Here is a 17,255-nt window from a genome sequence, read left to right on the forward strand (position 1 = left end):
CAACATGGATGGACCTAGAGATAACCATGCTAAGTGAAGTGAGACAGAGGAAGACAAATATCATATGGTAACACTCATATGAGGAGTCTAATTTTTAAGATGATACAAATCAGCTTATTTACAAAACGGAAACAGACTCACAGATTTCAAAATCAAACTAGGGTTACCAAAAGGGAAAGGTGGAGGGTGGGGGAGGGAAAAAGGAAGAGTTTAAGACTGACATATACACCCTACTATGTATAAAACAGAAAACCAACAAGGACCTACTGTATCGCACAGAGAACTCCACTCAATATTCTGTCAATAACCTATAAGGGAAAATAATCTGTAAAAGAATAAATTATGTATAACTCAATCACTCTGCCTGCCGTACACCTGAAACTAACAATTTTGTAAAGCAACTATACTCTAATAAAACAGAGCTGCATCTCAAAATGCGCTATAAGGACTAGAGAGTTATCAAACCCACTTCCAGGATACACCCTTTGAGCAAAACTTTGGAAAACTTTCTGAAAGTCTTTTTAAGATGGTTTATCCCCTAAAATGTACTAAACCTTAAGTGCTGAGGTTTGATAGTTATACAATTTTGGATTTTTTTTTTCATATTCACCCTTAGATAGCAATGATTTGCCTAAGAGGAACCCTTTAATTTTAATATGTTTTCCCTGGATAGTTTTGCATAAATGTTCTGATTTCCTTGATGAACCCACTAAAAGTATTTTCCATCCATAGTTTTGCATAATCTGCATAATAAGGAAATTGTGAGGAAGAACTAGGAGCTGGGCAAGTCAGCAAGATCCCAGAAACCATGTGTTGGGAGCTGCCTGTCAGCGAATGCTGCTAGAGATTCTGTAAATAGCAGGAAAAATCTTGCAGGTAAGGGCAAAATAAATGGCTTTGGCAAATTGTGTACAGGCTGCATGTTTCTCGTGGGGTCATTGCTACTTCAAAGAAGTCCAACTAGAATAATTATTTTGCAACCCAGCTCTCCGCGTGTCTGTATACTTGCTGTCTCCCTGCTCAGGTTTCTCCATAATAAGCCTCTTGAGTGCACTTATGGATTACAGGAACTTGATGGCATTGGATGCGCTGTTGAGTGGGCACTATTATTGATTATAGGGGCTTGATGGCATTGGATGATGGGAAGCTAGCAGGATAGTCTAGTTCCCATTGCTGCCTAACAAATCACCCTAAAACTCAGTAGCTTCAAACAATTATTTTATATTGTTCATGCTATTGTGGGTTCAGAATTCTGGAGGGGCTTGGGAGGTCATGGAGCTGCAGTCATCCGAAGGCTTAACTGGGCTCTATATCCCGGGTGGCTTGTTCACCTGTCAGTTGATGCTCAAAGCTGGACTACTGACCCAAGCACCTGTAAGTGGCCTTTTCCTGTTGTCTGCACTTCCTTGCAAAATGGCAGCATCACACAGCGTCTTACAAAAGGGCTCGATGCTCCAAGCATGAGGGCTCCAGCATCGCACATGGAAGCTGCGTCATTTCTTATGACCTACTCTTGCAGGCCATGCAGGGTCATTTTGATCACATTCTATTGGTTACAAGTCAGTCACGAGCCCACTCAGACTCAAGAGGCACATACCTCGCCTCTGGATAAAAGGACCATCGAGGCCACATCGTAGAGGAGCAGGTGGCAGAGCGGATACTGCTGGGGCCATAGTTGGAATATATAATTGGCTACACGGGGTTCGTTATGAAAAATAGAACGTGTGAAGTCACTGAATTCAAGGTAAAGAACAGAGGCCACCAGACTTGGTGCAGAAACAGTCAAAGGAAGGAGGCAACTGCTGCACAATGGGTACATTCTTGCCTTCACAAGAGCCCCAAGGATCCAAGACAATAGCGTGAGTGTCATCAGGTCAGGCTGAAAGTTTCCACAAAGGCTTCCCCCTGCATGCTACACTCCAGGTGACCTTGCTAATGGTGCCTGGATTCATTCATCATTTCACACACGTTTAAGGAGCGCCTCCCACAGCTGCCAGGGACGATGCCAGGCTCTTGGCGCACACGCGGCAATGAACGTAGCCAAAAGCCCTACCCTCATGGAGAGGGCGTTCTAGCGGCGTCAGCGATATTACACTCAACAACACGGCTTGAAAATTAAGTACATGGCAATGGGAGGTGAGGCCTCACGGGGTCTCGATGGCTGGCTCCACCCTGAAGAATGTTCTGCACCAAAGTTGTGCAACGGACAAGGCAGCGAGGTCTTTGGGAAAGAGGTTTATAGGTAAAGGGGTTCACCTGTCCTGAGTTTAAGAGGGCTTTTCTGAGTATGGCTCAGCTCTTGCTTCTCCCAAACCGGGCTGTTTCACATCCATCTTGTGACCATCACCGTCCAAAAGAAACCACTAGGAACTCTGATACCCCACCCTGTATGCACACCCTTCATCATGCAGCTTTGGCATTCCATAAAGGCACCCTGTATTTCCCCAGGTGGCCTGCCAAGAGAACACGGCAGGCAAGAGTGGGTCCGCTCTGAGATCAGGCCTGAAAAAGGCTTGCGTGTTCCCCCTTGTGCTCCTGCCCCCTCTGCCACTGCCACTCAGCCACGCTGGGGCTGAAGCGTTAGAGGCTAAGACCTGCGGCCTAGAGCCCAGGCGACCCAGTCTCTCGGAGCGACAGCCCCATCCCCGGGGCCCAGCCAGGATCCCAGCCGCGTGAGCAATACACTTACTGTTACCTGCTCTAAGATTTGGCTTGTTATGCAACATTTTTTTTGGCAAGAGGGAGGAGGGCACACAACTTGGGCGGGGGGGGGGGGGAATCAGAGCTCTTTCTCTCAGAGACCTGCTTCCAGTTTCATTTGGAAGCCCCTCAGCCTGAGCCCCTGCCAGTGGCTGCTACCACTTTGGGGCCAGGCTGTGTGGAAGGCTAACCAGCAACAGCTGCCTTATACTCATGACAAGGGTGAACTGGGGAGGAATAAAGCAGGATAAGGCTTCCTTTCTGCTTGTGAAGGTTGGCATTTAACGTCTTCTTGCCAAAAGGGGCAAAAATCACTCCTAACCCCTCCTTAGACTGGGGGATGAGCAAGAAGCCCCAATAAGAAACCAAACATGCCAGGTGATCCTTGGATAACTTTTAGGCCATCTCGCTCCCCGCCTAAATGGGGACTTAGCTTTTCATCCTTCGAATGAAAAAGCAGCCTGTTTTGGCACGCTATAGGAGGATGGAGGCCATTCCTATTCGCTCCGTGGATGTGTCACTTCTGGCACTAAGCAATCTTGCCAAACTGAATTCCTCCTCCAGAACACAACGCGCAAGGACAGAGGGGCAGGCTATTTAATCTTGGCTTCCACATCCTTGTGACAATGACCACTTTTGAGGAAAAAAAAAAAAAAGTTACCTCCAAGCAAAACGGGCCTTTCAAGTAAGTGGAGCAGTTGCTCTCCCCACCAAGTGTCAGAAACTTTTCCATGAGTCACTTAGTCTTTTGTGTCTTGTACCAAAGTCCCTATCAAAATGCAAATACCCCTGGGAAAGGTGACCTCTTTGGCCTTCCCTGGTCAACACTTTGGGAAAGGAAAAATTCTTTCAAAACGGCTGAGCAAAAAAAGAAAGGCAATCTGTTTGTGTAATAGTTGGTTTTCTGTCTCTCCCACTGGGCTGTAACCTCTAAGAGGTCTAGGACCAGGTCAATTTTGTTTATCCATCTATCTTCAGGGTCCAGGGCGTTTAGAAGACATTCAATACGCCTGCCTGCGGGGGTGGGGGTGGGGGTGGGGGTGGGGGAGCAGAAGGGAAGAAACAGGGGAAGGTAGGAGAAAAGAAGGAGGGAAGTAACTCAGGACACACAGAAAAGGGTCAAAACGCCTAATTAAAATTCTCAGCAGCGTTTACCCTATTAACTAGTTAATGATCTCAAGATATTTATGGGGGCCTCCCTATGCAAGAATGGGGTCGGGGCCGGCTGGAGGGTAGGCGAAAAACAGAACCCCGATTCCTTACCTTGTCCTGGTGTGGTTCTTTGAACTTTTGCTTCCGTTCGCTTCAAGAAAAGCAACACGACAGCCAGGTCCCGGGGTGGGGGGCGGGGGGAGAAGCTTCCCTATGGGGCATTTCAGCGTTTTACTGCATGAAACGTGGTGTATTCAAATCTCTCAGCCTTTGGGAGGAAACACTCAGAACGCGAACTCCGAACTGGCCAAGATGAAAGACAAGTTTCAGGAGCACGCTGAGCTTTTTCCCAGCACCCTCCCCTGGTTCAGCGGCTTCTCAACCTTTAAGGTGCATGCGAATCACCTGGGGATCTCGCTACTTAAGCTGATTTGAGGCACTAGGTCTGGGGCGAAGTCTGAGCTGCTGCATTTTCAAGCAAGCTCCCAGGTGATGCTGATGTGCTGGCTCAAGGAGGGCCACGCTAGGAGTACACGAGGGACGCGCCACCGCCAGGTGTGCCTATGCCCAGCCTCAGCGTTCCGGATCGGTGTCCCGCGCGTCCCTGGCCTTCCGCCGGGAGGGGAGGAGCCGGGGGCGGAGCGGGAGGAGTGGCGCGGTCCCCGCGTGGGTCCTGCCGGAGATCACCTCGGCCCCTTGGAGAGGCGGCCGAGCTGCTGCGGCGGCGCAGGAGGGGGCGGGTTCGGCGAGGGCGCGGCCTCTACGAGCGGGGCGCACGACACGCATCCCCGGCGCTCGCTCGGGCCGCTCGGGAGCCTCGCGGCAGTCCGCTGCCCCACTTGGCAATCCGCTCCGTGCTCCTTCCTCGCGCCCGCCTCCTCTTGTCACCTCCCGTCTCAGCCTCCTCACTCCATCCCGGCTGCATCCACCGCCAGCCGAGAGTCTCCAAGAGCGAGAGGTGGTGCGCCGGACTGCAGGGCGCGCCCTCCGGCGGACCCCAGCTCGGCATTGGGGGGCACGGGCAGCGGCATGGACACCAAGCGCTGCTTCGCCAACCGCTTCGATGACTACCAGGGCAGCCTGCTGGCGGGCCAGTGCGAGGAGGCGGTGGCGCCCTTGGTCACGGCCACCATCGAGCGCATCCTCCAGGAGCTGCCCCCGCTCGGGGGCGGTGCCGAAGGCCGGGGGGCGGCGGCCGCGGCCAGCAGCTGCCAGGGGGGACTGTACGGCGGCGTGGCTGGGGTGGCCTACATGCTCTACCACGTCTCGCAGAGCCCGCTCTTCGCCGGGGCCCGGGAGCGCTACCTGCGCTCGGCCAAGCGCCTCATCGACGCGTGCGCCCGCGCCGAGGAGTGGGGCGAACCGGACGCCGACACCCGGGCCGCCTTCCTGCTCGGGGGCGCGGGCGTGTACGCCGTGGCCACGCTCGTGTACCACGCCCTGGGCCGGTCCGACTACGTGCAGCCGCTGGGCAAGTTCCGGGCTCTGTGCGCCGTCTGCGCGCCTGTCTCCTTCCTGGAATGCGGCTCCGACGAGCTGTTCGTGGGCCGCGCGGGCTACCTGTGCGCGGCGCTTGTGCTCAAGCAGAAACTCGCCCAGGAGGTAAGAGGCAGCCCCGGCCGCGAGGGGGCGCTCGCCGCCCGCCTGCCCCGCCACCCTGCCCGGGACTCACGGCTCCGGGAGCAGAGCCCCTGGCTGTTGTCCATCTCTCTCTGTTACTCCTTGTGTGACACTGTTGTTTCTTCAGGTTTATCTCCTGCTTTTGTCCGTATCCCGACCCCCACCCCCCCCCCACCTTTTTCAGTTTCTCAGTTGGGTTTCTGCGCCTTTGTGCTTTGTTCGCGTCTTAAGGCGAACGTGGCATCTCCCCAGACAACTCTTTGCCCGGTAGCTTTCTGGAGGCCCTTTCAAGTGAGGTGTTTTTGTTTTTAAGTCTCAAATGAAAGAGATTTACCTTCCTTTGACCCTCCTGTCAAAAGCAGACTCACCCTTGAATATTAGAATACTATAAAATAACAGAAGTTTGGGAGAGCTGGTGATGCTAGTATTGTTTCCATCATTTAGGTAAAGGTAAGTTGCTTCTGCCACCCCTGGGCCTGTGACCCAGAATAACTGCCCAGCTGTAGGTCTGATGTGCTTACTCTGTTGCTGTCTATTCAGTTCATTTCAAGGCCCTTGTAAAATGCATATCTGATGGTGGTGTCCTCTCTTAAATACATAAATGGAGACAGAATTTTGCCTACAAAATTCTGTAATCAAATGTGATTTTTTTTTTTGAAATGCGTCGTTAGGATCGTTAAGACAACAGCACACTTGACAGGGCAGGTTTGCTTAATGAATTGCTTTCCAGTGGCCCCTTGAAGTGAATTGGATTTTGCAACTATATGTGGTTTGTTTGTTTTTTTTTTTTCTTTTTCTTTTCTGGATTCACTTTGAATACAACATGTGGACCTTAGCAGAGAATGTGCCAGTTCCTGTGGAGTAGGGAAAAAAAAATCCTCCAAAGGATCATAGCAACAAGAACTGAAAGAGAGGCACTTTCATTCATAACCGAGTGGAGCCAAATATTATGCTAGGGAGGAAGTGACACATTTAACTTGGCTCTATTTGGGTGAGAGAGGCGTTTGAAGAAAAAATTAAAGGTACACAGTGTTTTAATAAAAGTGTAATTAACCTCTGCAGAGGCAGGCTTGATTTTTTTTTTTTTATTTATAGCAGGTGAGGCTAAATCAAGTGAGAAAAAAAGATCACTAAAGACTGTGCACTGTACTAGCAGGGCAGCACAGAGCTGTGTGACAAAGTTGTCTTGAAATAGTTCACTCTGCTTCTGAGTCACTGTTACCTGCTAGCAGTTTCCCGAGGGCCCTTTCAGTTGTAGAAAACCTTTTGAGAAGGCCACGGGGCTATTTACATATCATTTGCATGATATTTGCATCTGCTCCCTCAGACCTTGCCCCGTCTGGCTGTAGGCAGTTTTCAAATTCCTGATTCCCCCCCCCCCCACCCCAGCGGTTTTCCTTAAACTTCTTTCTCCGCCTTTCGTAGGATTTTCTCCAGAAGGGAATGGCAGTGTGGGAGGCCCATCAGGCCATGCAGGTGGAAACAGATCCGAAGGACTCCTGGCCCCAAGGCTGGGGGCCTCTGGGCCAGTCTGCAGTGCTGACCCACAATGACATTTATCACGACCTCTCTTGTGCTCTGCTGCCAAACCAGATCTGTCTCTTTATACTAATCAAGTTGAGGTGCTTTGGCCCCTGCTCCCAGGAGACAGAACAAGCTCTGAAGGTTTAAAAAAAAAAAAAAAAAAAAAAAAAAACAACTCTTAACCTGAGCAAAACCAGTCTCAGTGCCTGTCTCCTCTGTGGCAGCTGGAGAAGTTCAGGCTTGAAAGGTGCAGGGTGGAGGCTAAGTATGTCCTGGCCACATGCCCTTTGAGGGGAAAATACACGTCTTGGGCACCATCCCCGCCCCCACATCCCAGCCTGCATGTGGCTTTGCGCTCGATAGATGATCCATAAACCTTGCTTCAATTGAATGCGAACTTCTGTCATTTCTCTATAAATAATCTGTCGTTATGTCCTGCCATTTGTTCCCTCCAATGTCATTTATATTCCCTTTCCTCCGACAGTGCCCTCACTTATCCCCCTAAGTCTAGCTCCTCCCCGCCCTACTTGGCACCTCTTTGCCACCTAACAAATAGCTGAATGAATGCACCACCCTTTACTGGGATTAGTGCAATATACATAGGTGCTCCGAGCTGGCTCCCCTTGCTGGGGCCATTCCACGTGCCTCTTGAGAAACCAGGCTTCTTAAAAGCGCTTGTCATTAGGTCATTACCCTGCTCCACATCCTGCCATGGCTCCCTATTACCTTTTCTTTAGTGGCTTCTCAGAGCTAAGATACTTAAAATGGCTGACAAGACCCCACGTGATCTAGCCCCTGCTTACCTGGTCTCCTTTGTGCTCCCTCTGCTTCAACCACTCCAGCCTTCTTGCTGTCTCAGGCGTTCATGGTCTCCAGGTGTTTGTACTCACTGTTCCCTCTGCTTGCAATACTCTTCCTCTAGCTATTTTTATAGCCAGCTCTCTGACCTTGTACAGGTTACCTGCTCCGTGAGGCCTTCCCTGTCCACCCTGTTTCAAACTGCCACCTGTCTCCTAGGAAGCCCCTTTCTGGCTTCATTTTACTTCTTGTATGTCTTCTTTCATTCGAATGTGAGCTCCGTAAGAGTAGAGAGTTTTTGTTTCATTGCTGTATTTGAGCATTAAGACAGTGCCTGGTACCTGTCTGGATACTCATCTTTGCTCAGTGGTGGTAGTGCAGATACTGCCTGCTCTATGGCTTGCTTTGTCACTCGGGTTTTTTTCCTATTCAGATATCCCGGATTCTGACAAGACGTTCTGGACACAAAACATGTGTTGTTAATCTAATGCCCTATTTCAGAAAAACACAAGCCCAAACTCCGTCCTAACAGTTAACATGTCTGCAAACTCAGTTAGATGAACGGAGAAGTTCCATGGGAAGCTGAGTACATTTTTTAGACAAAAGGAAGAAAGCGAGAGAGAGTGTGTATGTGTGAAAGGTATTCTTACGTCACTCAGTTTTAATAGCGTCCCGTGTATCAATATTTTCCTTTATGGCGGTGCTTTTGATGTTATGTTTTTAAAAAGCCTTTCCCACTGCCAAGGTGTCAGGAAATAGTTGTTGAATGTGTGAACAAATGAATACTCGTTTCTTACAAATCGTACCTCAAATCAAGCTTAACCAGTAAACCCGTGTGGGTTAAACGTTAACGTGATAGGCATCACCGGCAGATCTTGTTAAGCAAATACAGATTCGAATTGAGCAGGCCTGGGATTGGGCCTGAGAGTCTGCATTTCTGACAGATTTCCAGGTGAAGCTGATGCCACTGGTCCAGGGACCATGCTTTGAATAGCAAGGTGATACAGTGCTGCGTAGATTTTGGCGTTAAACCAGCCACGTCTATTAAGACAGTGTTTTGTGAAGCTTGATATATTTATTTATCAGGATGCAGTATAGAATACTGATTGCTCTCTCCAACCATGCTTCCCATACAAGGACCCACAGGAGGCATTTCCCTCAGGGCTCAGAAACAGGAAGAGTTGTGCTTCTCCTGGAAATGGATTGACATTTAAAAATTTTTAGGATAAACTGTGTTTCTCTCTTTGTGTTGGCTGCTGGGAATCACCTGGCTAGCACTATGGTCCACACAGCTTGTGGACAATACCTTATCAGCTGTATTTTTCTATGCCAAAGTCTGCCTGTTTTTATCTAGTTTTTTCCCCTGTTCCTTCATTTATCCTTTTCTGAATTTTCTTCCTTCTATTTGGTTTTAGTATTTGTGTTTATAAGATTTCGAGATGAAAAAAACATGTGCATATGTAGGGAGACAGACAAAGGAAGAACCGTTCTATCTGGTTAGTAGATTTTTGGTTAATTTGGCTCTCCTAGAAATACTCAAGGGAAATAGCTTAGAGAGTTTCTTAGGCAGGTAGCCTTGAGCAGTGGAGCACGAGAGTCTTCTTATCACACTCTCACAAGTTGCGTTGGGTCTCACTTTGCTTTCCAGACTGGTGGAAAAGTAGCAGGGAAAAGGAAGTCAGAATGCTGGAGGGGTTCCTGGGGAAGCCTGAGGACCCACCATTAAAATAATGCCTTTGCCACTCGGTGACCTTGGACAAAGGATTTCACGTCTTGAAGCTTTGATTATCTCCTTTGTCAAATGGGTTAATAATAGCTTCCTCCTTTGCTTCTATTCTGTCCTTTATTCATTCGGTGAATGCCAGCTTCCTACGTGTGCCAGGCACCTTGCTCGATGCCAGGATTGAGCAGTGAACAAAGATCAATAGAGTTATGTTGTCATAAAGGCTCAGAAGGAAGTAAACAGGAAATAAGCACGGGGGGGGGGGCAGGAGAGGGGCGAGGCGCTGCCTGGCATACATTAGCGGACAAGGATTCTCTGTGGATGTGATGCCCTAGCTTATCACTGGAGCATGAGAAGGAAGTGGCTGCTTTAAGAGCAGGCATTCCAGGCCGAGGGGACAGCAAGGACAAAGCCCCCACGAGGTGGGAAACTGCTTGGAGATTTCCAAGCAAAGGAAGGTGGTCGGCCTGGCTGGGGCAGAGTGAGCAGGGGGCCAGAGATGGGGAGGGGGGCATTTGAGGCCAGGTAGGAGCGAGCAGGTTAAAAGCAGATGCCGCCGGGCCAGAGCAAGTCCAAGTTAGGAGTTTGCATTTGTTTCCTGTTGCAAGCGGGGAATGTCGTCATCTTATTTACCTTTTAAAAAAGATGACCCCGGTTGTCTATACAGACAATGGATCGAACTGTATTAAGGATGGTCCCAAGGGGGAACTGGCTGGAGGGGGTCTACACCCCTTTCATGCCAAAGAAGACCCCGTGGTAAATGTCATAAAAACTCCAGTACCTCTTTTTAGAAGAACACTTCGAGCCACTTGGAATAAAACACCTAGGATTACGAAGGGAGCCAATTCTATTAGCATTCGGTTACCAAAACGTTTCAGAAATGGGTGCTGCCGCAGCCACGAGTGCTTCTTTATTAACACATTCGATAAGGTTTTGCAGCGGGCCGAAGGATTTCGGTACATTTGCAACAGAGATGAGGGTCGGTGATATTTCGAGAGATCTTCAACAACTGCAGTGTGACAGGACTATTTCTGGGATTTCTATAGGTGGCAAAGTCACAAGTACTACTGATGGTTCGTGGTCTGCATTCGTAATGAAAGGAAATGCCAAGTTGTTTAAATCGGATTGGAGAAAAGAGAGGTGGGAGTTTCTTTTCCCAGTCAAGGGGGACAGGTCTGGAAGTGGCTGTCATGACTCCCCCTAGATAACGTGCCTAGAATAGTGCCTTGGTACGAAGTCGTTGCTTAATGAAATGTATGGGATTCCCTTTGCGTCTGCGGACAGAAAGTCCAAAGTGATTCTGAACATCACAGAGAAAATAATACCCAATACAGGGAATCTACCTTCCTGCCGGGATTAAAGAGAGAGAGAGAAAAACCTTTTGCTAGACTGTTACCTGGGCCCTTAGCTCATTCCTAAGGCAGCTGGTTGACAGCTGTGTAAGTGGGGATGCTTTTAGCTGCGCTGCACGTAATAGAATGTCCAATGGAAAGTGATCTTGAATAATGGGAACACTTATCACCTCACTTAACAAGGAGTATAGAGCTAGGTCACTCTGGGATTGGCTCGGCAACTCAGGAAAATCATCAGAACCCAAGCCCTTTCAAACCTTTTTCTCTGCTCTTCTGAGGGTGTGAGCTGTCAATCACTCTTCAAAAGTGCAAGATGGCTGCTACCATTCCAAGCATCGTGTTCTCATAAACTGGGTCTGAGGGGTTTTTTTTCCCCCCCTTGAATTCTCTCTAATCACATGGAACATTGTATCCTTGAAGAATTTCCATTCTGCCTCATTGCCCAGCACTGGATCCCCTACGCGGCACAGGCCACTTCCGGTTTCTGGAGCGGCCAGAAAAGCTAGTATCCTTCAAGTGGCACCTGTGTCGGTGAGTGCAGATTCAGACAAGATGAAAGGAGAGGGGAATGGCTCTGGGGCAGGCACCAAAGTGTCTGCCCCTTGGCTCCCTCACCAAGGTCTGTCTCGTGACCCTCCCACTTCCCTGGCTATTGTTAATAACGCTGCAGTGAACATGAGGATGCAGTTATCTCTTCCAGATCCTGTTTTCATTTGTTTGGATAGATACCCAGAAGTGGGAATGCTGGGTCATATGGTAATTCTGTTTTTACTTTTGTGAGGAATGCCCATACTGTTTTCCATAGTTGTTGGATGGATTTACATTCCCACCAAGAGCGCACAAGCATTCTCTTTTCTCTGCATCCTCGCCAACACTTGTTTATCTCTTGCCTTTTTGATGATAGCTCTGGTGACAGGTGTGAGGTGGTACCTTGTGGTGGTTTTATTTTGCATTTCCCTGACCGTTAGTGATACTGAACACCTTTTCATCTAACTGTTGGCTATTCGTATGTCTTCTTTGTGGGGATGTCTATGCAGACCCTCTGCCCATGTTTAAATTGAGTTGTTTTGCTATTGAGCTGTAGTAAGTTCTTCATATATTATGAAATTAACCTCTTACCAGATTTCGGTTCACAAATATTTGCTCCTGTTATATAGATTGCCTTTTCTTTTTGTTAATTGTTTCTTTTGCTGTGCAGAAGCTTTTGAGTTTGACGCAGTTCCATTTACTGTTGCTTTTGCTGCTTTTGCTTCTGCTGTCAAATCCCGAAAACCATTGCCAAGACCAGTGTCCAGGAGCTTTTCCCCTATGTTTTCTTCCAGGAGTTTTGCATTTTCAGGTCTTATGCTTAAAGTCTCTAATCCATTTCAAGCTAATTTTTGTGAGTGCTATAAGATAAGGGTCCAGTTTCATTTTTCTGCATGTGATTATCCCGTTTTGTCAGTACCATTTATTTACGAGACTACCCTTTCCCCGTTGAGTAGTCTTGGCTCCCATGTCAAGTATTAGTTGACATATATGTAGGAGTTTACTTATGGGCTCTCGATTCTGTTCCATTGGTCTCTGTATCTGTTTTTTATGTCAGTACCACACTGTTTTCTCAAGATTACTTTGGCTATTCAGAGTCTTTTCTGGTTCCGTATGAATTTTTGGACTGTATTTCTATTTCTATGAAAATGCCATTAGAATTTTGATAGTGACTATATGAATCTAAAATGGCTTTGGGTAGTGTGGACATCTTAATATCTTTTTTTCTTGTTTTTTTTTTTTTCCCCCCACACTTGTGGCATGCCAGAGTTCCTGGGCCAGGGATCAAACCCACACCACAGCAGTGACAACACTGGATCCTTAAACTCTAGGCCACCAGGGCACTCCCAATAGCAATTTTTCTGATCCAGGAGCTCAAATTGTCTTTCCGTTTATTTGTCTTGAGTCTCTTTCATCAAAGTCTTCAAGATTTCAGTGTACAGATCTTACACTTCCTTGGTTAAATTTATTCTGAAGTATTGTTCTTGATGTTATTATAATGAATTTATCTTTTCAGGTAGTTTGCTAGTTTCATAGCCTATAGAAACACAACTAATTTTGGTATGTTGATATTGTAAACTGCAACTTTTATTAGTTCTAGCAGTTTTTTGGTAGCCTTAGGATTTTCTCTATATAAGATTGTGTCATCCGCAAACAGACAGTTTCGCTTCTTCCTTTCTGATCAGGATACCTTTTCTTTCTTTTTTTTTTCTTTTCTTTTTTTTTTTTTTTTGTCCATACCTCCAGCATATGGAAGATCTCAGGCCAGGGGTCAAATGCAAGTTGCAGCTGCAGCCTATGCCACAGCTGCAGTAATGCCAGGTCCTTAACTCACTGCACCACAACAGGAACTTGCCTTTTATTTCTTTTTATCCCCTTAGCGCTCTGGCTAAAACTTAAGTACTGTGTTGCATAAGAGTGAGAGTGTCTTATTCCTAATCATAGAGGAAAAGCTTTCAACCTTTCACCATTGAGTGCAATCTTAGCTGTGGGCCTGGCATAAGATATTTACTCCGTTAAGGTGTATCCCTTCCAAATCCATTTTGTTCGCTTTTTATTAGGAAAGGATATTGAACTTTGACCAGTTTTTCCTCTCTGTCTATTGAGATGATCATGATTTTTATCTTTCATTATGTTAATGTAATTGATCCCACGTTTAAAGAAAAAAATTACTTTTTAATTTACTCATTCAGTTCCTTACTAAACAGACTGTATGCTAGGCAGTGTCCTTTGTACTATGCATACATTTTTATTTTCTTTTTTTTCGGCTCTATTGAGGTATAATGGACAAAATTGTAAGATGTTTAAAGCATACATTATGGTGATCTGACATATGTATACATTGGGAAAGGATCCCCACCATATGGTTAATTAACATATCCATCAGCTCACATCTTGGCGTGTGTTGCACCACCTTTGTCTCTCAAGGATCACTCCTACTTGATGCTTGTGTATGATCCTGTTACTATGCCCTTGAACTCAGTTTGCTAGTATTTTATTAAGAATTTTTATATCTATATTGATCAGGAGTATTAGCCTGTGGGTTTCTTTTCTTGTACAGTCTGTGTCTGGCTTCGGTATGAGGATAATGCTGGCCTCATGAATCGAGGCTGGAAGTGTTCTCTCCCTCTTCAATTTTTGGGAAGGGTTTTAGAAGGATTGACATTACTTTTTCTTTAAATATTTGGTCATATTCACTAGGGAAACCATCTGGTCCTGGACTTTTCTTTGTTGGGGAGGTTTTGGTTACTTATTCAGTACCCTTACTCAATATTGGTCTGTTTAGACTTGTCCTTTTCAGGATTTGGTCTTGGTAAGTTGTATGTTTCTAGAAATCTATCCATTTATTCTAGGTCATCCGGTTTGTTGGAATATAATTGTTCATAGTAGTCTCTTATGGTATTTTGTATTTCTGTAGTATCAGTTTCAATATTTCCTCTTGAATTTTTGATTTTTGAATCTTCTCTCTTTTTGTCTTAATTTCATTGATTCTTTTCTGCTCCTATTCTCCATTTCATTTATTTTGGCTCCAGTGTTTGTTTATAATTTCTTTACTTCTGCTAACTTGGAGTTTTTTTCTTTTTTCCAGTTCCTGGAGGTGTAAATGTTAGGTTGTTTGAGAGTTTTTTCCCCCTTATTTTTCTTAAAAATTATTTTGTCGTACTCACAAGAGTAAACACAATTAGAGGATACATAAAGATATATAGCCATACTTCAATATGTTCTGCGTTCAGTTCCAAACTACTGCATAAATCAAATATCTCAATAAAGTGAGTCACATGATTTTTTTGGTTTCCCAATGCACGTAAGTTATGTTTATACTTATACTGTAGCCTGTAAAGTGTGTAATAGCATTATGTCTACAAGAATGTACACACTGGAGTTCCCATCATGGCTCAGCAGAAACGAATGTGACTTGCATCCATGAGGACCCAGGTTTGATCCCAGGCCTTGCTCAGTGGGTTAAGGATCCAGCGTTGCTGTGAGCTGTGGTGTAGGTCGCAGATGTGGCTTGGATCCCATGTTGCTGCGGTGTAGGCCAGCAGTTAGAGCTCTGATTTGACCTCTAGCCTGGGAACCTCCATATGCCATGGGTGCGGCCCTAAAGAGAGGAAGAAATAGAAATTAAAAAGAAATATTCTGGTTATATAAAATATCTGTATTTTTATCCATTTACATGTCATTTTAGTGTGTATATATATTCTACAGCTTATTTTCTTATGTGTCTTGTGCATCTTTGCACATTACTGCATGGAGTACTCATTTTTTATACTGGTTTGATTCGATGGGTATACCATAATTTAACCATTACCGATGGACATAAAGTTCATTCAAGTTTTTTTTTTGTTTGTTTTGTTTTATTGATTTTTTTATTACTCAAATGAATGTATCCCATCTGTAGTTGTATAATGATCATCACAATCTGATTTCACAGGATTCCCATCCCATAGCCCAGGCACATCCCCCCACCCCCCTAACTGTCTCCTCCGGAGACCCTAAGTTTTTCAATGTCTGTGAGTCAGCATCTGTGCTGCAAAAAAGTTCCGTCTCTCCTTTTTTCAGATTCCACATGTCAGTGAAAGCATTTGGTGTTGGTGTCTCATTGTATGGCTGACTTCACGATTCAAATTTGGTTTTGCTATCAAAATCAATGCCATTGGAGTTCCCGTCATGGTGCAGTGGTTAATGAATCCAACTAGGAACCATGAGGTTGCGGGTTCGGTCCCTGCCCTTGCTCAGTGGGTTGACGATCCGGCGTTGCCGTGAGCTGTGGTGTAGGTTGCAGACACGGCTCGGATCCCATGTTGCTGTGGCTCTGGTGTAGGCTGGGGGCTACAGCTCCGATTCAACCCCTAGCCTGGGAACCTCCATATGCCGTGGGAGCAGCCCAAAGAAATAGCAAAAAGACAAAAAAAAAAAAATCAATGCCATAAAGCATACACACTAATATATATAACATGCATATATACATACACAACATTTGCATGTAATATGTACATACATACACATCTTTCTGTATGTGTATCTCTGTCTTCTTTTCCAAGTATGTGTGTAGGGCAAAATTTTAAAACCCAATTTCGGAGTCAAGGTTTATAGATATTTTTCACTTGATAAAGAGGATCGAACTGCTTTCTCAAAATGTTCCATCCCTTTCCATTGCCAAGCGTTTGGGTGTGCCTGTATTCCCACATTATTTTCAATACTCGGTTTCAGCAGACTTTTTAATAGATGACAAACTGATGGGTAAAAAATGAGGGTGAAGATGGCTAGGATAGAAAATGCATCCTCTTACTGTTCCATTCAGCCCTCCCTGAACAAAATGCATATGGAAGATTTCACTCCGTCTGAATTTGAGTGGTGCCTGTTTTATAAGCAGCTGTGTGTTGTGCATTGCATAAGTAAACCCTGCAGATGGGCTGGAAATGACAGCAGGTTGGGGAAGTGGGATTTTTGTATGCTGAGTCCAGTTCCTCATTGCCTGATTATAGACCTCTCAGGAATTGGGGCACTTCTATACGCTGCAGCTTAGATCCTTTGTTGCTCGTGACCCAGAACCCTGCGATGGCTAGAAAGACATATGGACTAGTACTGCTTGAACACTTATTGTGACACTGTTGTAAGCACTTGACGTATATGATGTCATTTAATACGTAGGACCTAGGTACTATGATGCCATCCTCCCCAGGGAAGGAACCAAGGCACAGAGAGGGTGTGGAATTTATTCCAGGTTCCACAGCTAGTCTTTGGCAGAGGCGGGTGAGGTCCTTCCGCTATAGGCTGGCCACCAAATCTGGGCTTTTGGCGAGCGCTCTTCACCCTTCAACATGCGTGCAGACCTCCTGCGGAATCTTGTTGATAATCAGGTTTGGATTCAGCAGGTCTGGGGTGAGGCTGAAGGTACTGAACCTCGGGCAGTTTCCCAGGTGATGCTGCTTCTGGTTCGTTGAGCAGATTTGAGTAAAAAGCTCGACATCACTATTTTTTGTTTCAATTTTATGGAAATGGCCTCTCAACACATTTGACTGAGCCCTCCCCCTCCCCAGACTTCATGATTTTCATCACTTGTCCTTTGTCCTGATAGTGATTTCTTCCCCAAGTGCCGGGATATCAACCCCTCAATTCCTAGTTGATGCTGAAGGAGAGGTTCACTGCCTGGCACATCTTCTTTCAGGTTTAAGAACTCTCTTTAACATCTGAGTGAGGAGTTCCTGTCGTGGCGCAGTGGTTAACGAATCTGACTAGGAACCATGAGGTTGCAGGTTCAATCCCTGGCCTTGCTCATCGGGTTAATGATCCGGCGTCCCTGTGAGCTGTGGTGTAGGTCGCAGACGCGGCTCGGATCCCGTGCTGCTGTGGGT

At 46.3% G+C, this 17,255-nt stretch overlaps 1 protein-coding gene across 2 annotated transcripts in view; it reads left to right on the plus strand.

The window, feature by feature from the left end:
- Window positions 1–4,531: 4,531 nt before the first annotated feature.
- The window catches only part of LANCL3 (LanC like family member 3), a 115,078-nt gene continuing 102,354 nt past the window's right edge, over window positions 4,532–17,255 (plus strand). For both annotated transcript variants that reach the window (XM_085007668.1, XM_085007669.1), the window contains exon 1: window positions 4,532–5,454. In XM_085007668.1, the coding sequence (XP_084863794.1) occupies window positions 4,882–5,454 (573 nt within the window). In that variant the 5' untranslated portion in view covers window positions 4,532–4,881. The remainder of the gene's footprint in view (window positions 5,455–17,255) is intronic.

Source organism: Sus scrofa, chromosome X (assembly GCF_054392235.1).
Source record: "Sus scrofa isolate SSC_HxYL_T2T_F1_AM1 chromosome X, Sscrofa_HxYL_maternal_Yorkshire_Landrace_v2.0, whole genome shotgun sequence".
Classification (NCBI taxonomy): Eukaryota; Metazoa; Chordata; class Mammalia; order Artiodactyla; family Suidae; genus Sus; species Sus scrofa.